Source organism: Amblyomma americanum, chromosome 1, assembly GCF_052857255.1.
Source record: "Amblyomma americanum isolate KBUSLIRL-KWMA chromosome 1, ASM5285725v1, whole genome shotgun sequence".
Lineage (NCBI taxonomy): Eukaryota > Metazoa > Arthropoda > Arachnida > Ixodida > Ixodidae > Amblyomma > Amblyomma americanum.
The window spans coordinates 71,428,089-71,450,262 of NC_135497.1; the positions used below are offsets into that span (position 1 = coordinate 71,428,089).

At 44.3% G+C, this 22,174-nt stretch overlaps 2 protein-coding genes across 5 annotated transcripts in view; one reads left to right on the forward strand and one right to left on the reverse strand.

The window, feature by feature from the left end:
- The window catches only part of LOC144112994 (uncharacterized), a 49,681-nt gene extending 32,676 nt beyond the window's left edge, over positions 1-17,005 (reverse strand). Inside the window, exon 1 of one of the 4 annotated variants that reach the window (XM_077645847.1) lies at positions 16,836-17,005. Coding sequence is in view for 3 of the 4 variants with exons in the window: in XM_077645848.1 (XP_077501974.1) it covers positions 14,783-14,787 (5 nt within the window). In the remaining variant the exon portion in view is untranslated. Of the gene's footprint in view, positions 1-14,782; positions 14,847-16,835 lie in introns of those variants that run through there. The other 3 variants (XM_077645848.1, XM_077645843.1, XM_077645844.1) reach the window with 3 other exon arrangements.
- LOC144112993 (uncharacterized) lies at positions 78-9,540 on the forward strand. Its single transcript, XM_077645842.1, has 4 exons — positions 78-427; positions 2,369-2,695; positions 6,443-8,084; positions 9,138-9,540. Exons 1-3 carry the CDS (start codon positions 118-120, stop codon positions 7,888-7,890), a joined length of 2,085 nt encoding a protein of 694 aa, XP_077501968.1. The 5' UTR covers positions 78-117; the 3' UTR covers positions 7,891-8,084; positions 9,138-9,540.
- Positions 17,006-22,174: the final 5,169 nt, after the last annotated feature.

Here is a 22,174-nt window from a genome sequence, read left to right on the forward strand (position 1 = left end):
ATAGGGAGAATTTCAACTCTTTGCGAAAATCCTTGCTTGCGCCGCGTTCCTTGGTACGATAGGTGCCCATATCCCAAGGTGCATCTCTCTCTCCCGCCATTTCCTTTCGCCTCAAGCATGCAGACGGACGTGAGCGCTGGTGCTGCTTCAGCGACCACCGGCAAAAATTCCGAACGGAAGTGGTGCAAGTTTTGCGACAAGGCGTTCTCCAACACTAGTAATTTAAGAAAACACGTAAAGAACGTTCACGGGGAAGGAGCTTTGCAGCATGTAAAAGACGAGGAAGCGCTGACGATGAAGGTACGGTCGTTCTCGTGCGACTTGTGTCCGAAGCATTTTGTCATTCTTCGTGACCTGCGGCGGCACCATGTGGACGAACACAACTTCGAGGAAGAAGTGGAGAATCTAGTCTTCGACTCTAATACAGGTAAGAAACGAAGTCGATGCTATTGCATGCATGCACGCAGTGGTCACGACAACAAAGGGGCAGAGCGGGAGGCAGTCGGACGCTCGTTATAGCTTCGATTACTGTTTTAAAAGTTGCAGTTTACTGACCTTTCGAGTGCGCGCTTTTGAAGTGTGTTAATACAAAGCCCGTTCGTTTTTTATTTTTATTTACGGGCTTACACTCACCCGGTGAAACGTGCACGTGGTTTTGCGCATAAAAACTTCGCGATGACATGCGCGTTTTAGTCAAATTTGAAACGCAGCGTACTTTGACCTATGGAAGTCATGATTGTAGTCAGTCATTCTGCAATGTATCATGACTCGGCACTTTACAAGCGACGTAATGACCGCCGCGGTGGCCAAGTGGTTGAGCATCCGCCTCGCATGCGGGAGGTGCGGGGCTCGATCCCCAGTGCCGCCGGGCACTCACCGGTGATACAATGGGTACAAGTTTTCCCCTGGCCTGGTGCTCGCCTTATCTAAGGTGAACTGCTTGGAAACGGGGTCTTTGACCCCACCCTGAGAAGTCAAAAATACCTTGTGTCATGGCGCTCCTTGGCCATAGATGCCTTTGCGCCATAGAAATCGATAATCATCATACAAGCGACGTAAAGTATGCGTAGTCATAGCCGCGACTCATAATGGTTATGAAGCATAGCATGACTCAGCACTTAAGTAATGCAATGTGTACAGAGGTTGTACAAAGTTTGCTTAGTCATGCTGCGTAGCCGTGACTCAATGATTTCGCATTCTCGCTTAAGTGTGTTTGCAGATTTTTTTTTGGTATCCTAGGTCCTCCATAAGGGGCTCTCTTTCATATTTAAATTAGCCACTGCAGGAAAAAAAAACTGCTCGTGCAGCCTATCCTAGCAGCAAGACTCGGTGCTACAGGCCTTGCTTATGCTCTGTTGCACCTGCGATGTCTTGACCGAACTGCACTTCATATCTCCATCACAACCGCAATGTGACAGAGGTACACACATACAGGACACACGACATTGTCGCGGCATGCACTGGCTTGGCAGTGCTGTAGCCATCGCTGTTGCAACACACAGAAGTGTGCAGGAGGAATGCCCAGTGTTATTCTAGCCTCTGGAAGTCAACAAAGCTGCCCTGAATTTGTGGTCCAAGGACAGGGCCACGTAAAAGGTTGCCATGCAGGAATGAGCTTTGCAGAGGTAGACTATGTAACAGTTCGTGTAATCAGTTAACCTAGTATATTAAACAATATTCTCCAGAAATTGTTGCTCATGCACCAGTAGCATGAAAAAACCGTAAGTGAATGACTGATCAATTTTTTAATAGTAAAAATAAGCTGGGAAACGCAGTTCTGCACTACTGGCAAAAGGCAAAAAATGGTCAACTAAATCCGTGATTGTCATGTGCACTTGGCACAAGCAGAGCGCCAGTAGTAGCGCGGGAGTATTGCCCGTGTTCCCAATCCATAGTGCTTGCATTTTTCATTAGTCTATGTAAAAAGAGCAAACTTCACTTTGCACTTGCCTTTCAAAAAAATGAAAGTGGTGTGATGCACAAAAAAAGAGAATTTTTGCCAAAATTCTATAAACATGCAAAAGCAGAATTGCATGAACGTTGCCTTGTCTTGTTACTTCACTGTTGGCTTTCTAATGTTGCCTTATGCCGTTTTTCATGCACTGTCATTGTGTACATTTTTATCAAAATGAAGCACATGTATGTTCAGGCCTGTTTTTTCTTTTACTTTTTTAGTCATGGACTTTGATCACGTCATAACTATGCTGTAATGCTGCTATGACACTGTGGTTGCTATGCTCTTGGCACAGACCCACATACTTCACAAAATCTTGCTCGGGTGTTTACGCATCAGAATAGTGCTCTTGCACCAATAATTAATTTCTACTGTGTGGAGTGCTTAGTTATGTTTATAATTTTTCCATTTCAGAATTTTGCACCTGGAAAGATGGAGAAGAAAGCAGAACTTGCTGTCATTTCATAGCTTCAACAGGAAGGAAAGAAAGCGCATCAAGCGTTTTCAAACGCTACCTGCATTGCCACCATTCCGGCACGCACAAAGAGCTTCCTATAGAACAGCGCCAAAGGCAGAAAAAGGGGCAAGGAAGCTGCAGAATTGGCAAGCATTGCTCTGCAACTCTAGAGGTTACGGAGAAAGACAGCAAAGTATATGTAGTGTTTCAAAAGAAACACTACGGACACTTCAATGAAGTCTGCCACCAGAGGCTGTCCCAGGATGAGGCCAGAGTGCTTGCAGGTTAGCCACTCCTCTTGTACAAAGCGTTTGTGCATGCAGTGTTCACTGTACCAGAATGTAAAAACATTTAGAGGCTACACTCTATCAACCCTTCATATGGTGTGAGACAAAAGTGCATTACTAGAAATTTAGGGAAATAATTTGTTCATTGAACTGAAGAGTGATCATTACAATGAATTTTCATTCTCCTGCAATGCACTCATGGCACAAAAGAGGTGGTACGACACATGAAAACACCTATTGTAAAGTGGGAAAAGGTATGTCCCACAAAACGAGGGGGCAGAATAAGTTATAGTAGGATACAATTTAAGAACCAAGTGACCAATGCCCCTCAAAGGAAGCCTTCTAGGCAGTGGTGTCGACCAATTCTTATGATGTCACGTTAATCCTAAGGAGTAGCATTGCAGGATGGTGGCAGATGAACGGGGATTAGTTGCGGCTTAACTGCTGGGTCATGAAAATCAGCTGATACCATTGAATGGAGGGTCTTCTTTGAGGGCCATGCGCCACTTTGTTCTTGAGCTGTATCTGACTATAGTGCAATACACTTGAGCTTGCTTGGTCGCATGGAAGGGTGAAAAACAATTGATCCACAATGGCACATTGCAGGCGCATTGCGCGTACGAACTTCATGCTGTTTAGTTTAGAGATGCTTTGTGGAAGTGGTCCAGTCTTTCGAATTGAACATGATTAGGAATGCCGTCTAGAACTGAACCACTGCAGTGTCTGTTTTCTTTTGTAGCGATAGCTACATTACGGTAGCATTTCGAGCCTTTAGCGTGGTGGTGGCACGTGACCATGGCCACCGCAACATGGCCACGTGGTTCGTCACCTGACCAGCCACATGGTGCAGAGCAGGCGAAACCGAGCTGCAACATTTGTGCGCATGCGCCATGTCAAGTGGGACGAAGGTGAAGATGAAACGCCCAGCAAAACGGAGCGGCGAAAGACTGACTTTGCAATTCGACTAAGCGAGTTCCACTCGGCCAGCTGTAGCTATCGCGTCACACCAGGTTTAACCAGAGCTAAACCACCGCCAATTTTTTTCTGCTGGTTTCATTGACTATCCTAGGTTTGTCTCTCAGTCGGCTGACATTAAACTTCAGCCACAAGAATTTGGCTTGAGCTCCATGAAATGCGTCTTGAATGACAATTGCAGCATCAAGAGCCAAATAAAAAATTAAATGCTAGCCCCCATTTTGGCCGCCTGTCGAAAGCGTAGGCATTTTGTTCTGATAAGAGCAACAACGCTACCAGGCTAACGGTTGTATAAGGGGCATGTTTTTTTCTCACAAGACAGGTTCGTCTGCAGTGAACTTTCATTAATTCGGACTATTTCACTGTGTTGTCACTTCATTACTAATGCTCGCAGGAATGTCAGTAAGCTTTACAGCAGCCCATCCCATTGTCATTTTCCCTACCATCGCCAACTGGTTGAGCATGCATTTAGAGATCCTGCAGCTTCCTTTGGTGTTGGCTTTGCACAATCTAATGTCTCCGTGAGAACCAAAGTGGAGGGTGCTCGAAAACCACTGCCCAAATCATTCAGTGCCTTGCTTTTAATCGTCTAGAAAGCTGAAGAACAGTTCTAAGGTCTCCTCGGTTATCGGATCCCCCTTAACTATGAACAATGAAAACCTGTTAGGTCACTAGGTGAATGCAATACCAAGAAAAATTACTAAGGGCGCTTAAACTACTTACATGAGTGTGAAAGCATTTTTATTTCAGTTCCTTTTCATTTCAAATTTTTCTCTTTCTATTTACACACCTACTCATTAGCATACATTTGTAAGGTAACGCATAAACTTGGTTCACCTCTGCTCGCCCAGACGCAACATGGTTTTGTGGCCTGTGGGTTCCCCGCTCGCTTTGCAATCTGGAAGTCCTGGGCTCAATTCCCTGCACCTTCGAAATTTTATTTTTATTTGATGTCACAGAGACATCATCTGGGATTTTTGGGATCACTGCTGGTTAACGCCGCTGCAGAGTTTCGTTGCATTAAAAATGTATGCCTGGAACAGTCATTGCTAATCGTAATGATTCCTCACTGACGCCCACACTTTCAAACATAAAACAGAGTAGTGTGCATCCAGTTACGAAATCCACTCACAAACAGGGTCCCGACATTCCTGTTGACATGCGGAATATAACAAAAATGTTCTTGGAAGCCCGGATAAAGATTGTGTCGCTTCCAAAAAATGCCAGCTGGAAACATCACTCGTCAGAAATGAGCACGAAGTTTAACTGCTGATATTGCTTTCACCATGACACAAAAGAAAAATAATACATTTATAGTTCAGTGCAGTGTTCATATGAGGAATTTTCGGTCCTAGAGTGGCAATGGCCATCTCACAAGCTATACACAAATTGTAAAGTTGTGCAGGTGGGAGACACCAGTGTCCGCTGTTGCCACATAAATAGTTAAAGGTTATTATGGTATCAGTTAAAGGTTTTGTTTTTTCATGTATTACTTTGCGTGACCATAACTGCATTTCTATCCTCTCCAAATTTTGTACTACGTGCAGAAAATTTTTGTTTCGTGAACCCATGTTAATAAGCCGTTTAGAGTACTTATAACAGGCTGCATTAAAGCAGTAGAGATACCAAATTTTAGCTGTACGTTCAGTCTTTGCAACGATGCACAGCACATGAGAAGATATTGACAACCATGTGAATTGTACCAACAAGCGACAATAACTGAATGTTTTTCTCTTATGCTGTTACGGTTTCAACAGCTGAACGGTGGCTGTGACGTCACAGATGATTTGATGGTCACTGCTTTCGTCGTTTTAATTCGCAGCATTTGTTATGCAAGCCTAACCCGCTGAAGTGGTTCAGTGGTTTGAATGCTACTGAGCTGGAATACCCGGGTTCGAACGCGGCCGCAACAGCTGCGTTTCGATGGAGGCGAAATGCAAGAGGTGCCCATGTGCTGCACATTGTCAGTGCCCAAAGATTCCAAGATGGTTGGAATTATTGCGGAGCCCTCCACTACGGCTTTCCCTTGCTTCGTTCACTCCCACGTTCCTGCCTTCCCTCATGGCACGTTCAGGTGCCCACAGTGCCATTTCCATTCCTCAAAAACCACTAAACACAAGCCTGGACAAGAGTTCAAATCACAAAAAAAAGAACAAGCAGATTATATTGCAGTTTATGCATAACTTGCACACCCTTAAATAGTCTCTTACTTAGCAGCAGTCATTCGGTTGCTGAAGCCGAAACAGCTTGAGAAAAATTCACTTAGAAATTATTCAGGATTTTACATTGCGCCTCATGCACAGTATTGTGCTCCAGTCCAAAGAAACAAAGAACGCATTCAGAAATTTGGTTTGTCTACTCCTTTAAACGTGCAGTCAGGTCAATTGGTGCACTTTCTGAATATGTAGAATGAAACGGGACTGAATGAGAACCAGATGTCCTTGTTCTTTTCTTGTCCACATTTTCAGAGCTTTTATATCCTGCATTTATAACAGGCTGTATATAACTTTCCTGTTTTGCATTCTATGCATGTTTAAACACTCAAGCACATAAAATGAATACCATCTGGCTGTGAAACAAGCATTTTGTCGTGTGCTGTGCAGTGCCACAAAAGTGAAATTAATGTTATGATGTAATTTGTGTCATCTGTAAAAAAGGAACAAGGCTGAAGACAAAGGAATCTGACAAGAAGTATCTGTCACTTTATTACATGGCAGTAAGCAAATGTACCAGAGATGCTAACAATTTTTTTTTCTGTACAATTTTCAGGTCGGTTAGCAGAAGGAGTGCCCGCAAAAACCGTTGTGCACAACATCCGAGCAGACACAAGTGGATCAAGCCCACGGATGCAACTTGTGACCACTAAGGACCTCCGCAACATTGCAGATAAGTTTAGGATTGGCAAAGAAGAGCAGAGAGATCCAGACGATTTTAAAAGTGTTGACTTATGGGTCGAAGAAATGAGGGCGGAAAACGAGTCACCACTGTTGTATTACATGAAGAAGGGTGACCCCAACAGTCATGATGGTGACTTTGAGCTAGCGTTAATGACATTCCCACAACGAGAGTTACTTTCTAAATTGGGGACAGAGAAACTGTGCATTGACTCCACCCATGGCACAAATAAGTACAAATTTCAACTGACAACCCTGCTCACAATTTCTGAAGACGGATCTGGTATCCCGTGTGCCTATGTGATTTCAAAAAGGGTGAACATGGGCACCATGGTGAGGTTTTTCGAGGCCATCAAAGAAAAAACAAACACAGTACAGTGTCAGGCATTTATGTCTGATGATGCCCCTGTTTATGGCAATGCATGGGAGCAGGTGATGGGTACCCTGAAGAGTCGACTGCTTTGCAGCTGGCACGTGCTGCACAACTGGGGCGCACGCCTGAATACGGTCCCGAACAAGGACTGCAGGGATACAATAAGGGACATGCTACACACTCTGATGAAGTGCACAGATGAGACAGAGTTTCAACAGTTGCTCCCTGCGTTTCTTAGCATTTATTCCAAAGAGCAGCAGCTTAATCGCCTTGCTCCAAAGGAGCTGGAAGAGCTGGATGGCTTCATCAGATATTTTGAAAAAACATACGCAAAGAGGGCATGTCAGTGGGCTTACTGCTATCGGCAGTACATTGGATTAACAACAAATAATCACTTGGAGTCAATGCACAAGACACTGAAGTACTCTCACTTTGGTGGCAAGATAAATGGGCGACTGGATAAATTAATCAAAGTACTTTTTTATTTGACGTCTGACAAGCTTTACAACAGGGCTATTGCACTTATGAAAGGAGGAGCAGACCACCGCAAATCTGTCCTATTTGGGAGGCATAAAGTGGGGATTGAGCTTTGTAAGACCAGTACTGAGAGAGTGGGAGATGGCCAGTGGCATGTAAAGTCACAAAGCTTGGTGAACTTCAAGCACACAGTGCAAAGGACTAGCAAATCATGCAGTGGCTGTGAGCTTCATTGCAAGCAGTGTGAGGCTTGCCACAACATGTTCACATGCACATGTGTTGACCATGCAATGCATGCGCACATGTGCAAGCACATGCATGCTGTTGCTTTAATCCAGCAATACATAGTCCTTGTCATGCTTGCATTGCAGGAAGCTTGCTGTATCTTTGTGTGCAGAGCAGAATGGGCTGCAAAACTTTTTTATAGAGAACTAAATTTTTACACCAGACTAGCCATCCAAATTTTAGGCTGAACCACACTGGTCATAGGGACAGGTGCTCACTTGTCCTTGACTAGAGAAAATGTAGCTTTTTCACAAGTTGTGTGCTTGCCTTGCTTGTGTTTGTTTTTTGCAGATTTGATGAGGGAAAATATTTAATGCAGAAAGTAGCACCTGAATGTGCTGGCTGTTTGTAGACCCTGCCAACTGAAGATGGCAGATTTCAGGTGAGGATTATTTTGTGAGGTAGTTGCTGGGCTGCTTTGACAAAGTTCTTCAGCATAGCAAGCTCAAAACACAGCAGGGAAGAGGAGTGCCATTTGCTAATTTTCGTGAAGCCCGCATGGTCATAACAAGGGAACTGATATCCCACCCATGTCAAGCAGCACCAGTAAGGGTACACTACAGGCCTCAAGTAATTCCTTTCTAGTCATTCTTTCTTCCCGAAATTTTCCTCCTAGGAATGGAGAACTCATCCCGCTATGGCACCTCAGTGGCTCTGGCGTCTTTAGACTGCTTACCCCAGGGTTTGATCCTGGCCGTGGCGGCTGTATTTCAGTGGAGGAAAAATACAAGAATGCCAATATGTTGTGCAAAGTCAGCGCACGTTAAAAAGCCCCAGGGGGTGCAGATTAATCCGGAGACCTCCATTATGGTGTCCCTCATAGCCCATGTGTCGCTCTCAAATATAAACCCCACAGTTTAAAAATAAGATATTTCAGGCCCCTCATTCCCCACTCAGAATCTGCATGTGTGAGTAAATTTTCTCTGGTGCTGCTCAACAGAGAACCTCTTGACAATTAGCAAGCATTTCTCATCTTTAGGCAATTAGTGCACTCTGTTGCTTGTTCATACCTGCCTTGCATTCACTATCATTTTTGTTTGCATGTGGTGCACTTCAGGAAAAGCAGTATCAAGTGGCACTCCATGCTGCATACATACCTCTTTGTCATGTCGTGATGTCACAGTGAACTGCCCTTTTAGAGGACAGTTGAGAATATGTAGTTATCGTGGAGCACATAACTACCATTCATCTTATTTAACAAAGACAATACTGCTGCAGCAGACAAACAGTATTACTCATTTTTCGGAACATTGCTGGTGCAATTTGTCACACGGACTTATATTGCCGTGGTAGAACTAGTTGAGAATGGCCTTCCCTCACAATAGTAAAGCACTTCATAAATGAATTTGCTTGGCAATCATAGGTATGGTGCTGTGGCAAAGTTGCTAGGAATTTGTTCCACTCATGCAGATACTTATTTCTATTTTTGTTTCAGGCTTTCGTACACCATATTTACTTACATAATGGATGCACTTGCATAATAAATGCCTTGCCTACTTCAGTCGCCAAAATTTGGGGAAGTTTAATTGACCACACCAAGTTTTACAGCATGTAATAAATGCACCAAAATTACCATTCAAATTTTTTCCCACAGACTGCATCCATTATGCAAGTAACTGTGGTATTAGGTTACAGAATGAAGCACTGTCAACCGTAATATGTGGCCGCAAAACTGCCTGGAGCCACGTGAAGAGGAAGGCTCCCAAGGCTCATCACACCACATTTTCTCCAGTATCCAGACATGGCACCCGTTTCATCCTGCACCTCACATTCACCTCGGGATATTGATAACCTGTCAGCTAGATAACGAATGTTGCAAATAAAATGTCTAACAGAAAGCTGCGGTTGTATGTATCAGGGGTTTTCCTTGACTTGTGGCAGTCAACCTGGACAAGTTGTCGTAATGCAAGGCAGCCCAGTATGCACGAAATGTGAATTGCAACACCTTCACATATCATTTCTTAGGGTTCATCGTTTTCCACAATTGGGTGCAACTCATCCTTCCACAGTCCTCGCATAAAGTGCTCCTTTTCCTTTCTTGGCTGCCAAAATTTCTTTTCCTAGGCATTTTGGCAATTTTCAATTGCATTTCTCCACGAATGTGGTACTTCTGAGAAGTTGGAAGGTAATTTTACATATGATCTATTTTTAATAAGCTTCAAGATACTACGCTTGATTTAAACATTTGCAGTCATAGATACGCTGCCATTGTGTGATCACTGTACAAAAACATTGATTCTAATGGATGTTTACGATGCCCTACAAGCCCATCTGTGGCTTTAGAAAGCTGCCCTTCCTAGTACAGACATTAAATACAACTTGCACATAGCAAAAACTAATCTGTGTGTGTAACGTTGAAATTCAATAGATTCCATTAGACGCCGCTTCGATCCCAGCTGCGGTGATTTAATTTTGATGGTGGCAAAATGCTAAAGGTCCGTGTGCTGTGCGAAACCACTGGTGGTCGACATTACCGGAGCCCTCGACTACGACGCCCCTCGTAGCCTGATTCGCTTTGGGGCGTTAAACCTTATAAACCAAACAACCAACTTGTCTATTAATTGCAATACCCACATCACATGGGCACAACTGACAAGGTGTTCAATGCATGTTCATTAACAGCATTCTTGCTGCAACTTCCAGTTATTGTCCGAACACAATAATGATGGGAATACTTGAAGATTAGAAAAGTTTCTTTCATTTGAACAAAACGTGCCTGTAGGGTCAAAGCCTTTGTCAATATTGTTCACGTGTAGTAGTATCTCACTTCTTTTGCAGAAAATAGTTTCTCGCTAGTTCAATCTAAATGGTCACAATCAGCCTGTGGTGTCAGTATAAGGTGATGTCAAAATAAAGACTGTTACATTAATTAGGTTTTTTTGAAATTAATCATGAAATATAGTACAAAATGCATGAGCTTGTTACTTGTAGCAAACGTGAAGATGGCATACGCATGAATATCGCGAAGCTGGTCCCTGCAGTGCCGCATGAAAACCGATAAAATTTAATCACGAATGGTACATGTGTTAAATGCTGATCAATTAAGGCTAAAAATAAATCACAGACCATCAATGTGACTCATGCGGCACAGTATGCGTCAGCATTATGTTCCTGCCAGACGGAGCGCAGCAGCTGCTGACAGGTTCAGACTACGAATGGGTCCCATCAATCACCACGTGACACGCCCACTCCACTCACCTAATGAAATCCAGCTATCTGTGACACATCCACTCTCCCCACCCCTCGACTGTGATTGTCAACCGCTTGCCAACCATCTCCACCTACCCTCTCTTCTCTTTCCACTCTCTCCACTTTGCCACCTGAGGCTTCAGACGGATGGATAGACGAATTATTCCAACATGGGGGTTCTGATGCTGACGCATTACAATGATATTTTTGAATCACAGCTACAGTTTGTTACATGCCAAGTAGAAAAGTACTCGCTACACCATGCATCACAAGGAAGTACATTTGGCGCCTAAATTGAAATGTGCAGTGTAGCGAGCAGTTAGCACCAGGTGCTGTACACAGACACGAGCGCGAAATGGACAATGTTTATTACCTTATTAAGGCCTTTTCTGTGCAGCAGTTGCATGTGCACTCCCCCTGTACAGAGTGTGAAGACTGCTTTTGAAGCTAAGGTTGATCACATTGCAACGAATAAAGACAGCACAAACACGAGAACCGAACACACAGCACTGACTCAACTCTTCGATGGTCAGTGCTATGCGTCTGGTTCCCGTGTCATCCCTTTTTGTTCTGCGACCAACCTTAACTAAAACAAACAACTTGCCCGAACCCTTGCTTTTGAAGCATACCATGCGCTAGCACCCAAACAACTTGCCCGAACCCTTGCTTTTGAAGCATACCATGCGCTAGCACGCAGTAGAGTGCACAGACTGAGCCATGTGTGCTATTGTAGCAGCAGTAAACCACGGGCAAAAAATACCTTTGTCCGTAAAGTTTCGAGGCTGATTTATTTTCTTCTATAGAAATAATTCCCCAAAACAAATGTTGGTGCGTATGTGTAGCACAATCTTTTCGGGCTAACCTGAGCTATTTATGTTAGTTGCTGAGGGAGCCGCTAGATGGCACTACATGTAAATACGTTGTCACTTGTCGTCTGCACATTCTACTGTGAGTGAATGTGGAGAGATGGACGTGTAAGCTTATAATTCTGTGTGAAGCTTGGCATGACAGCCACACAGATGTAGCAGCTCCTTCGTGGCGCTTACGGCAATGAGACATTATCGTGGGCACAAGTTTTCGAGTTCCACAAGAGGTTCGTTTCGGGGAGAACGTCTGTGGAAGACAACACAAGGCAGGGGCACCCTTAAACCTCACAGAATGAAAACAACGTGGCTCGGATCAGGAAAATCATACAGCAAGACCGCACCATTACAATCCGCATGCTATCAGATGCTCTCGACATTAGTAAGAACAACATGCCACCAAATTCTATGTGAGAACTTGGGGAAACAAAAGCTGAATGCCAGACTTGTGCCGCACTCCTTCACACAGGACCAGAAGGACACGCACGCGGGCATCAGTGAGCGCTGATTTACTCTCTGAGGCAGAGAAGGATGCTGGCATTCGTCGACACCATCATTGCTGAAGACGAAACATGGTGTTTTCAATACGATCCTCAAAACAAAGAGGCAGAACGCCGAATGGCGGTCCACAAGCTCTCCGGCGTCGAGAATGGTGCAGCGACAGAAGACCAAAACAAAGACGATGCTGATAGTTTTTTTCGATGCCTGAGGTGTCGTACACCACAAGTTCGTCCCACAAGGGCAGACGGTGAATCAGGAGTTTTATATCCGCGTGCTCCAACACATGCGTGATGCACTGCGACGCCGTCGCCCTCACTTATGGGCATCTGGACAATGGAGCCTTCTCCACGATAACGCAAGGCCGCCCGCTACTCTCAGCGTGACAAAATTTCTCGCCAAGCACAGCATTACTGTAGTTCCCCATCCGCCATGCTCGCCTGACCTCACCCCATGCGATTTTTTCCCGATTCCTCGTGTGAAGAGAGCCCTAAAAGGTCGCTGGATGGGGAGTGGGGAGGCCATTCAAGGCGCCACGACATAGGAGCTGGCAGCCCTGCCAAAAGAAGCGTTTTCCAACTGTTTCCAAGACCTCAAGAAGCGTTGGAAGCTGTGTATAGACTGCAAGGGAGATTATTTCGAAGGGGTGCTGCACAAATGATTTCAATGATTTCAACGCATTTTTTTTAATGGACTAAGTCTCGGAACTTTACGGACAAAGGTTGTATGTATACACAGCCAATTGCGATAGTCGGTAATGCGAATTTTAAGCGCAGCTGTTTATGTATTTTAGTTTTGCAATATGCTAAGGTACAAAATTTAAGAGAGCCACCTGCCACGGCAAGATTCAGTGATAGGTGGCATTTCGCTTTGCTACTACCTGCCACAGCTGGGAGGTGGCGCGTTACACTACTAGCCGCCCTCCGGGATCTTCCCGTGGCAGCCACCTTCCAGTTTTCCATTCATCCGCTCTTGCCGTGGCAGGTGGCGTGTAATGCCGACTACGACGTGGAATCCAAGAACGGGTGGCAAAGAGTGGCGCTCTAAAATGGATGTGAAAAGTGTAGAAATGAAAAGTGTGCACATACCTCCTGCTCCTTTCTGAGAAAAGCCAACAAAAACCATCCTAATAATACTTCAATGCTAAACCGTATTTGGCTCACTTGTACGAAGTTACAGCACCTCACACTACCAGCATGAAAAAAAAAACCAGTCACAAAAGGACAAGGGACAGGAGAAGGAGTGTTCACGACTGGTCCAACGACTGGTCCTGTCGTTGTGGCGTGAACACTCCTTCTCTTGTCCCTTGTCTTTTGTGACTGTTTTTTTTTTCAAGGTACAATGCACCAACTGGCCCGCATTTCAACCCTTCTGCATACCAGCATGACACAAAGGTGTTCTGTGATGCCTGCAAACTTCTAAAACATTCTGCAAGACGCATCAGACTTGCCTACTAGACTTGCTGAGCTATTGCTGGCACAGCAGTGCCACAGAAAAGGTTACTGCACAAACACGACTACCAGTTTGTTACTATCACTCAGCAATGCAATGGTGCTAATATCAGCAATCAAAACCTGCCACATTTAAGAACATGATTATTTATCCAGCAAAATGGCAAATGAGCTTCCATACGATAAATTCAGAGCCAACATCTCGTTGATGCAGCCAATATAAAGCTAACATCATGTGCTTGTAAACAACAAACGTATCCTTAAGGGACACAAGTGAACCATACAGCAGTGGTTTCCACTAATGATGCATATGCCTAAGTATGGCAGGAGTCTACTACTACAGCTTCGTTTACAGGAGCCCAAGGTAAGTCGGGAAAAGGCCTCAACAAGAACACTTGTACTTGATGGCGAATTTTCCTGAACTTAATCTTGGTGAGTAAGGACCGGCGTAGGTACAGTAATGCCCAGTGTTAAGCAAGACAGAACATGCAAAAGTGCCACCCACAACTGTGGCATGCTCCCTCTGTCCCAGAAGTGCCAGTACAAAACAGTTTCCGAATGATCTGACTCTATGACTTGACGATGCTTGTGTGCACATTGCCAAGAAGATGGGGCTGAGCAACGAACTGCTTGCAATTTGGTTGACTTAGCCCGACCCAACGATTACTAAGCATTTACACAAGCCTGAACGGCCAACTTGACCCGACATTGTCAGGTTCATGCAAACACCTAGTATTACACATGTGTAAACCCATGCAAGAGCCAATTAGGTCACATACAGTCCCAGGAGTGCCTACTCCGCGGTCCATTTGCCTAAAATTTCGGGCACGGCGTGCCCAGATGACACCACAATTAATAAAAGCATAACAGAATATTAACAAAAGCATTACAACAGCACACAGAGCTCATAACAGGTTTGAAAACACAAATGCTAGGCATTATATAACACTTTCTTCTAAAGCACGAAAATTCCCATAATTCCGCCCTCCTGCACTTGCTACAATAGGCTCTCGAATTTGCATGCATGCCATGCAAAAGCTCTTACGAGTCCCACTGCCCAGCAGGTGGTTACAACATACCGCATCACCAGCAGCCTTCACATGCATTCGCACTTCACTGGCTTCCTTGAGAACTTCGCTCACAGCTATACCATCACCAGACAAGTAGGGAGTTCCGAACAAAGCTCAAAATCACACAGCCCGCCACTTCAGCCACCGGTGCAAAACCAGCAGAGCACAGTGCGGCCAGTGGAGTTGATGCGCGCTTGGTGCAGTCTGGCACAGCTGTCTTCACAACGTGCAACTTACCGGAATGCACCCAGCATGCCTCCTGACTTGCCTTACTAACGCTGAACACTAGTTAATTTCAGCACTACCTTCCCTCTTTTCCCCTTTCCTCTAGTCACGAAATTCACAGCAAAAACGACTCCAGATTCTTTTCCTCCTTACTCTGCTTGATTACAACTAAACCCTAAGATGCGCGACCATTTTTTGACAGTCTTCTAAATTAGGCTGGCAAGTATGACCATGCCAGCACAACTCCATCTAACGTCTGGTCTTCTGGTTATGTTGATGTTTGCTGCATTCACCAAAAATAAAATCAGATTTACAAATTTTTCCGAGCACTCGATTCAAACTCGTGATATAAACATAGAGAAGGGCTCCGTGATTACTGTTAGAAAGTGAATAGCAATGTTGTCTGGCTTTGGTGCACTGCGCTCAAAAACTTGGCACAGGTTGCTTGTAAAAACGGCCAGGATGATGACACTTCCATTTCACCTTTTGGCCTATTATAGCCTATAAAAGCTTCATCCTCAGCAAAAGCAGCCCCTTTTCATTAGAATGACGTAACCTATCATCGCTATGACCCAACTCTAATGTGTCCTCCTTGGTATCCCGTGAAGTCTGGCCGCACTGAGCTGCTCTGTAACGCAGTAAGCATAGCGCGGAAAGAACGCAGGACGAAGAGGAAACAGGACAAGAATAGTGCTTGTCCCCTCTCGTTCTTCCCGTGCTATGCTCACTGTGTTACAATGAATTACCAACCTGCCCAAGCCTATTCCATTCTGAGCTACTCTGCTTTGTTATTACCAACTTTCTTTACATTGAACAAAAAGATGCAGGACACGAAGAATCACTCGCAGCTGAAGTCTGACATAGCATCAGAGTATGCATGGTCTGGGCACCTGTCTATCACCTACTTGATACACCAGCTCTGTCCCCACTCATAAACACCCAAACACTTGCTTCAGTCTCTTTAGCAATGAAGGCAAACACACTGGCTTACACAAACATCGAAATTACTTGCTATTACATCTTAACAAAAGTGTTCAGTGTCACATTGTTACTATGCTATATTAATTTATACATTCCACCACATCATCTTTGGCAGACAATAAAAATCTCGCTTTTCAACAGTATGTGGGCAGTCACTGATTGCACAAACCAAATATGACTGTATACCAACAGAACGTGAACTCACAGGATTACCTTAGAACTCCTACGTCGATGAAAGCGTGCAGTGAACATGGAAACACTTTTCACTTTTTCAGATGCGCCGCTCAGCGTGTGCACACGCGTTCAGTACACTCTGCCTGCGCCATGAAGGAAGACGGGTCACTCGGCCCCAAGAGCAGAAGTACGCATTGCCAGTGCATTCCAGAATACTCAATTCCAATAGCTACTATACGAGACGTAAGCACGGTTTTCGATAATCCAGCGTTCGCACTGTGCAGCTTTATTTCTTCGCTCTGTCCCAAGCATTGGGACCGCTGAGGTGGTTGCAAGCTACAGTCGGGTAAGCCTTGCGATTGTTCTGCCGACAATTGCTTCACTCTGCGATCTGGCAGATCAATGCAATTTCGCACACAAGCACCCACAACAGTCGTCAATCGGTACTGTCGCCATTTGGTGTCCAGATCAGTGCCTTGGACTGTTAGAGGGCGGGCTAGAAAAGACATGCTGCAACGTTCTCCAACCCTTGCTCCATGAGATGACGTATCACAGCCTACACACTGCATCGTGATGATTATAACAAGAGCTATATGTACAGATCTTTTCCGCAATGAGCTTGAAACACCCAGATCTGGGACGCCAATACTGGACGGCACGCGCTTGCATCCTGTTCACTCACCTTTAGGGGCGCATGGGAGGGAGGTAAACACGCATTCTACGGGCGGTCTGCTGGTCACAAACAAAAAGGGCAAATTTAAATATCTACACAGGCCACAAAGACGCGACGCCGGCGAATTCTTCACTCGCAACGACCGCCAACCGCGATTCCAAACACGTAAACAACCGCCATGTTGTTTTTTTTCTTCTTAGCTCAGTCACTGACTGTAGGGGGCGCTTTAAGAGCGCTAACATCATCATCATCGCGATCTTCCTCAAAGAGGCGCAAATAAAAATAGCCTATATTGGGAATGAACTAGAAAAAAAAAACAATGAGTTAGAATTTACATTATAAATAAGATAGTCACTTATGCAGCTGTCGATAATCAACACACTCATTGAAAGGAAGCGCCAATAAAATTGATACAGCAGTGTCATTCACGAAAATAAAACCAAAACATTATAAATATGTGCGCTTTCTCCAAAGCTGCCTGGTTAGACTAAAGCTGAGACGTGCGACCATGTTTAGCAGATTTCTAAATCGGCCCATAAGAAAATTAAGCAAGAAAAAACTGTAATAGGCGCTGGAAACTTACGACACAAAAGGGTCAACATTGCATGGTCAACAATATGCACGCTTTGTCTCTTGCTGCGCATCCAAGGCTTCAGTGCATGTCTCTTTGCTGTTTCAAAGCAGCACAGTCTTCTATCATTGTAGCGGATAGAACCAAACCAAATGTAGTGTCATGAACAAAGCGGTCACATAATTTTCACTTATGCGGCTCAAAATCACATTATTTGTTATTCGAGTTTAGTTTCAATGACATGAAGCAACCACAAGTACCATTATAAAAGGTACTTTTCATCAGAGCACTTCGGATGGACTGGAAGCCTCACTCCCAACAGTGTACAATAAAACCACTCACACTAATCATGTTAATTGGCAGTAATGTGTACTTTACACTGCAACAGATGCAAGTCAAAAGATTTGACCATTCAAAATCATAGTGTGCTGATATATTGCTGCAATCTTCAACATAATCATGCTTGCCATTACAATGAAAATGACTCATCAGCACATGTAAACACGAGAATTTTTTGCTTTACACACATTTTGACACCACGCCTAGTTCACTACTTATAGGCTCCGTACAGTCAAGTTTGGTCACGAGCCCTGCGCCAACTAGCGCAGCTTTCACAAAACTGTGGGGCGGGGGAGCGGAAGCGCCGTGTGCTGCAGCACTCTCTCAGATGCTTTCACGGCACTGCAACTATTGCGAGTACTAGCGGAAACGACCTAAGAAATTTCAGGAAGCAAAATACACTACTGCCGGTTATGCTGCGTCCAGAATTATTACAGCCGGGCAGGAAGCTTGGCATCAAAATGTGCAAGTTTTCTGGTAGGCTGCACGACCGAGAGGTGGACTGTAGCAGTACGGAGAGTCAAGTCAACAACCTCTGTCAAGTTCAACGTCAGTCATACTGCCGCGCATTTAAAGCTACATTTTCAAATTGCATACACGTTACAACTCCTGCAACATGCATTTAGAATTTTGATAGCGCTAGAGCTACTTTCTAATTGTGGGCATCTAACCGCACTTTCGGCGTTTGTGTGGCTTCTCACCGTGCTTTAGTTTCTTTGATGTTTGTGATCATATCAAACACGTACGTGCTGTCGGAATCAGAAGCTAACGTAATGCGAGGAGGGGGTGGGATTATTTCAGCACAGTGGGATTATTTCAGCACGCAAGCATATCACCTGAAATGTACGAATGCATGACGGGGCGTTCCTTCCACTGGTAATACTACCTAGCGACTGGGTAAGAGGTAGCGCTACAACTTCTTTTTAAATCCGAGAACTTGCGTCCTGTAACCTTTGCTGCCAATAGCACGTACTGACGCCCACAAGTTTTCTGAATATCGAAATCATGAAAAAGCTGGATTTCCTCGCCTGCTGGAGGAGGGGTGCACTGTGCAGTTCGTGCAGGGAAGTGTAACGAACATGTTCCAGTTTGTGGCTGCATGCTTAGATCGAGTGCCAAGCAATTGGGCTTTTTTTAAATCTGTATGTCCCATAAACTTTAGTGTTTGCCTGTGTCGCGCGGCTTACGCATACCGCGCCATAGTGCAAATTAGCTGTTGTCGCTTTATTTCATCTTATTTTATATTCAGAGCGATGGCTGCAAATTTGTGTCGAATTAGTCAACAAGCATCTACACTAACCACCTCGTGAAAATATGCAAAAAAGTGCAATTTGAACGCATGCCAATTACTACAGTTAGCCGAGTCTATGCAACCAAGAGACCTTCAAGAGATGATAGGTATCTGACATGTTTCATACACCATAATCGTTCCTTAACAACCATGGTATGCACTACTCATTGGAGTCCTACATTCCACTGATGGCAAAGAGTGAATTTCCGCAATAAAATAAAGCGCAACTGAATTAAGCCCTTCAGAGCGGTGGGAACAACGCATTGTTAAAAGCCTTTAATAGTCTTAAAACCAGAAAAGGCCACTTGCGACATTGGAAAGCACAGCGCATGATGCAGCAAGAACACGGCCGGCGGTCATGTACAAAACGCAGCAAAAACTTGAGAGCAAGTAGTGCAGCCAGCGTGTTCGCCTTCCCAGTATCGTCATACCTGCCACGGTAGTGCTGAAAGCAGTGCTGCTCCGCAGCGCTCTCTGGCCACTGTATGGAGCCTGTGCTACTTACATTTATTTACATGACAGGCATGAATGCACACATGCATGCCAATCATAGCATGGGTGGCATGCATATGTAATAGTTGATATGCACCTCGTCAACACCACATATTGTGCATTTGCACACACAAATACTCATGAAAATTTAAGATAGGTAAATTTAATGAAACGAGGGCAAAGAGGTCGGCCAGAAAGATTGATATCTTGCCTGCTTCTCTGCACTCAGGAAGGGGAGGAGGAGAAGAAAGAGGGTCCTGATGGGTGCCGATCTGGTGAGAAGAGAGGTGAGAGTACGTGTACGCACATCTGATGGCGTCAAAATTCAAGAGTGCTAGCAATTACTGCAGCTTAAATGGTCAAGCACACAGAACACACACCAAAGTTATGGTATGGTATGGAATATGAGGTTTAATGCCCCAAGGCAACAGGGTTATAAGGGATACCATAGTGCAGGGTTACGGATTAGTTTTGACCACATGGGGCTCTTTATCGTGCACTGATATCACTCAGTACACAGGCGCTTTGCATTTCACCTCCACTGAAACACGGCTGCCACTGTGGCGGCACGACGGTGGTGGCATAGTGTACTTTTACTATACCTGCAATGTAAAAATTAACAAAAGGCAATTTCCCCACTTCGTTTAAATTATTACAATTGCCCAAAGCCCTCCTTGGTTTCCATTGCTCTTGGTTTGCTACACACTTGAGCCTTTTAATTTTTCGTCAGTTCAGGTCCTGTGAGGCATGCAAAAAATTGAGATATAATCGTTGCCAGTTCACTTTATGTCATTCCAACTCTTCGCAGGTTTGTGTACGAGTTGATATAAATAACAACGAACAAAGTTGTGACAATACTGCAGTCTTTGCATGCCTCACGTGACCTGAACGCACCGCTGACTTCATAGTCGTCGTTCGGTTGTTTAAGCTAAACAGTGTGAGAGAAAAATAGTTATAAATATACTGTCTCTTGTTGGAGCAATGCATGCAGTTGTCTAGGTTTTCCAAGCTACTGCGAATCATTCTAACTGAAAGAAAACAACTAAAATTTTGGTGCCTCTGCTCTTTTAATACCTACTGGGCCTTAACAATATAAAACGCACCTAAACATATCAGCAAACTGAGCTGTCTACCTTCAAAAATGTATCGATAAGCTCTTTTCTCATTGCACTTTTAACCATGTTGCCTCATACTTGTGGTTTGCATATGTTCTGACTGTGCATGTTACAGAACCAGTAATTCAGAAACCAGCAGATCCATCCATTCAGCAGCATGTCAAGTGAGGAAGTAAAAATAGAATGCAGATAGAAAGGAAAGGCACACAGTTTTTTCAGACCTTCCAAGTTGAAGACTTCATACTCATATGTGGCCAATTGTAACTGTTTCCTTATTGAAATTGCACTCCAGTCTAGACGTTTGCCTTAAACCATAGAAAAATTTGTCAACACGCTTCCTTCTACAAGGAATAACCAAATATAAGTAGACAAGCCATGCTTACATTTTCATGCATTTTTAAGCTCTTCACTATATGCACAGAAGCATGTCACATGTATGATGTGTTGATATTGGTTTATGCTGGTTCTTCACTTTATATTAAAAGATCATGGCTACTCTTTTTTTTAGCGTCCATTGCCCCATAGAGCTGCCATCTAAGGTGCAAGCTCATTTGAAGTTAAAGGTAGCTTGCCTAGTCACTTCTGAGTACCCATTCCAAAAAAAACAGATTTTCCCCTCAAAAGTGGCAACATGCTGTAATACCAGGCATGCAATTAATGTGACACCTCATGCACTTCGTAATGATCCATTGAACTACATAAGGCCAAGCCAGCATGTTGTTCACGTACGTGCATAAATTATATTCACTTATACAGCGCTAACGTCAAAAAGAAACCCTTCTAGCTACAAATGCTAGCACAAAGTTCATGCAACAGATTACAGCATGCATGGCATCCAACGTCCATATGTACAGCATACTTTTACTAATAAGGCTAAAACGGCGCACCTCCACAAGGACAAAGGAAGATAAGACAAGACACAGTCTTGCCCTTGTACAGGTGTGCTGTTTTATCCTTATTATGCCATACTAACTAGCCTATCAGTCTGCGTTTTTACTAACTGCAGCAGCAGAAACAACAGCTGTGAAATTTGGAATGCATTCATGGTGTCTAGGAATTTAAGCTCAGAAAATGTCACACACAGAAGGTGCAAGAGACTGCTCATTCAGAGTGTTTACTTTTCTCTCTGTATTATGTTTTACTTACCATGCAATAACCCAACGTTTCCAAGCGAACCCTAAGGCCACATTGTGCTGACTCTGGCTACGCAGATGCTGAAAGCCTGTCATGCCTCCCACATTATCACAATCCACTACAGGAATGACAGAGCCAGCAAAACAAGTTTTAGCCTTGTCTGGCTTCATTCCAATGCTGAACGTTAGAAAAAATACACCAAGAACCATGTTACTTTCACAAGTTCTACTTATAGGTTATAAAAACACTTCACCAACAGCTTTCACAGATATTACAAGGTTAGGTGGTGTGACCATACTACAAAATTCGCTAAAAGCCTATCAGTGAAGAAAGCGGCGTAGGGACCACAGCTCATATGTGGCACGATGCGTCGCGTTGCGTGAGGTCTCTCCGCGGGAAACGCTGC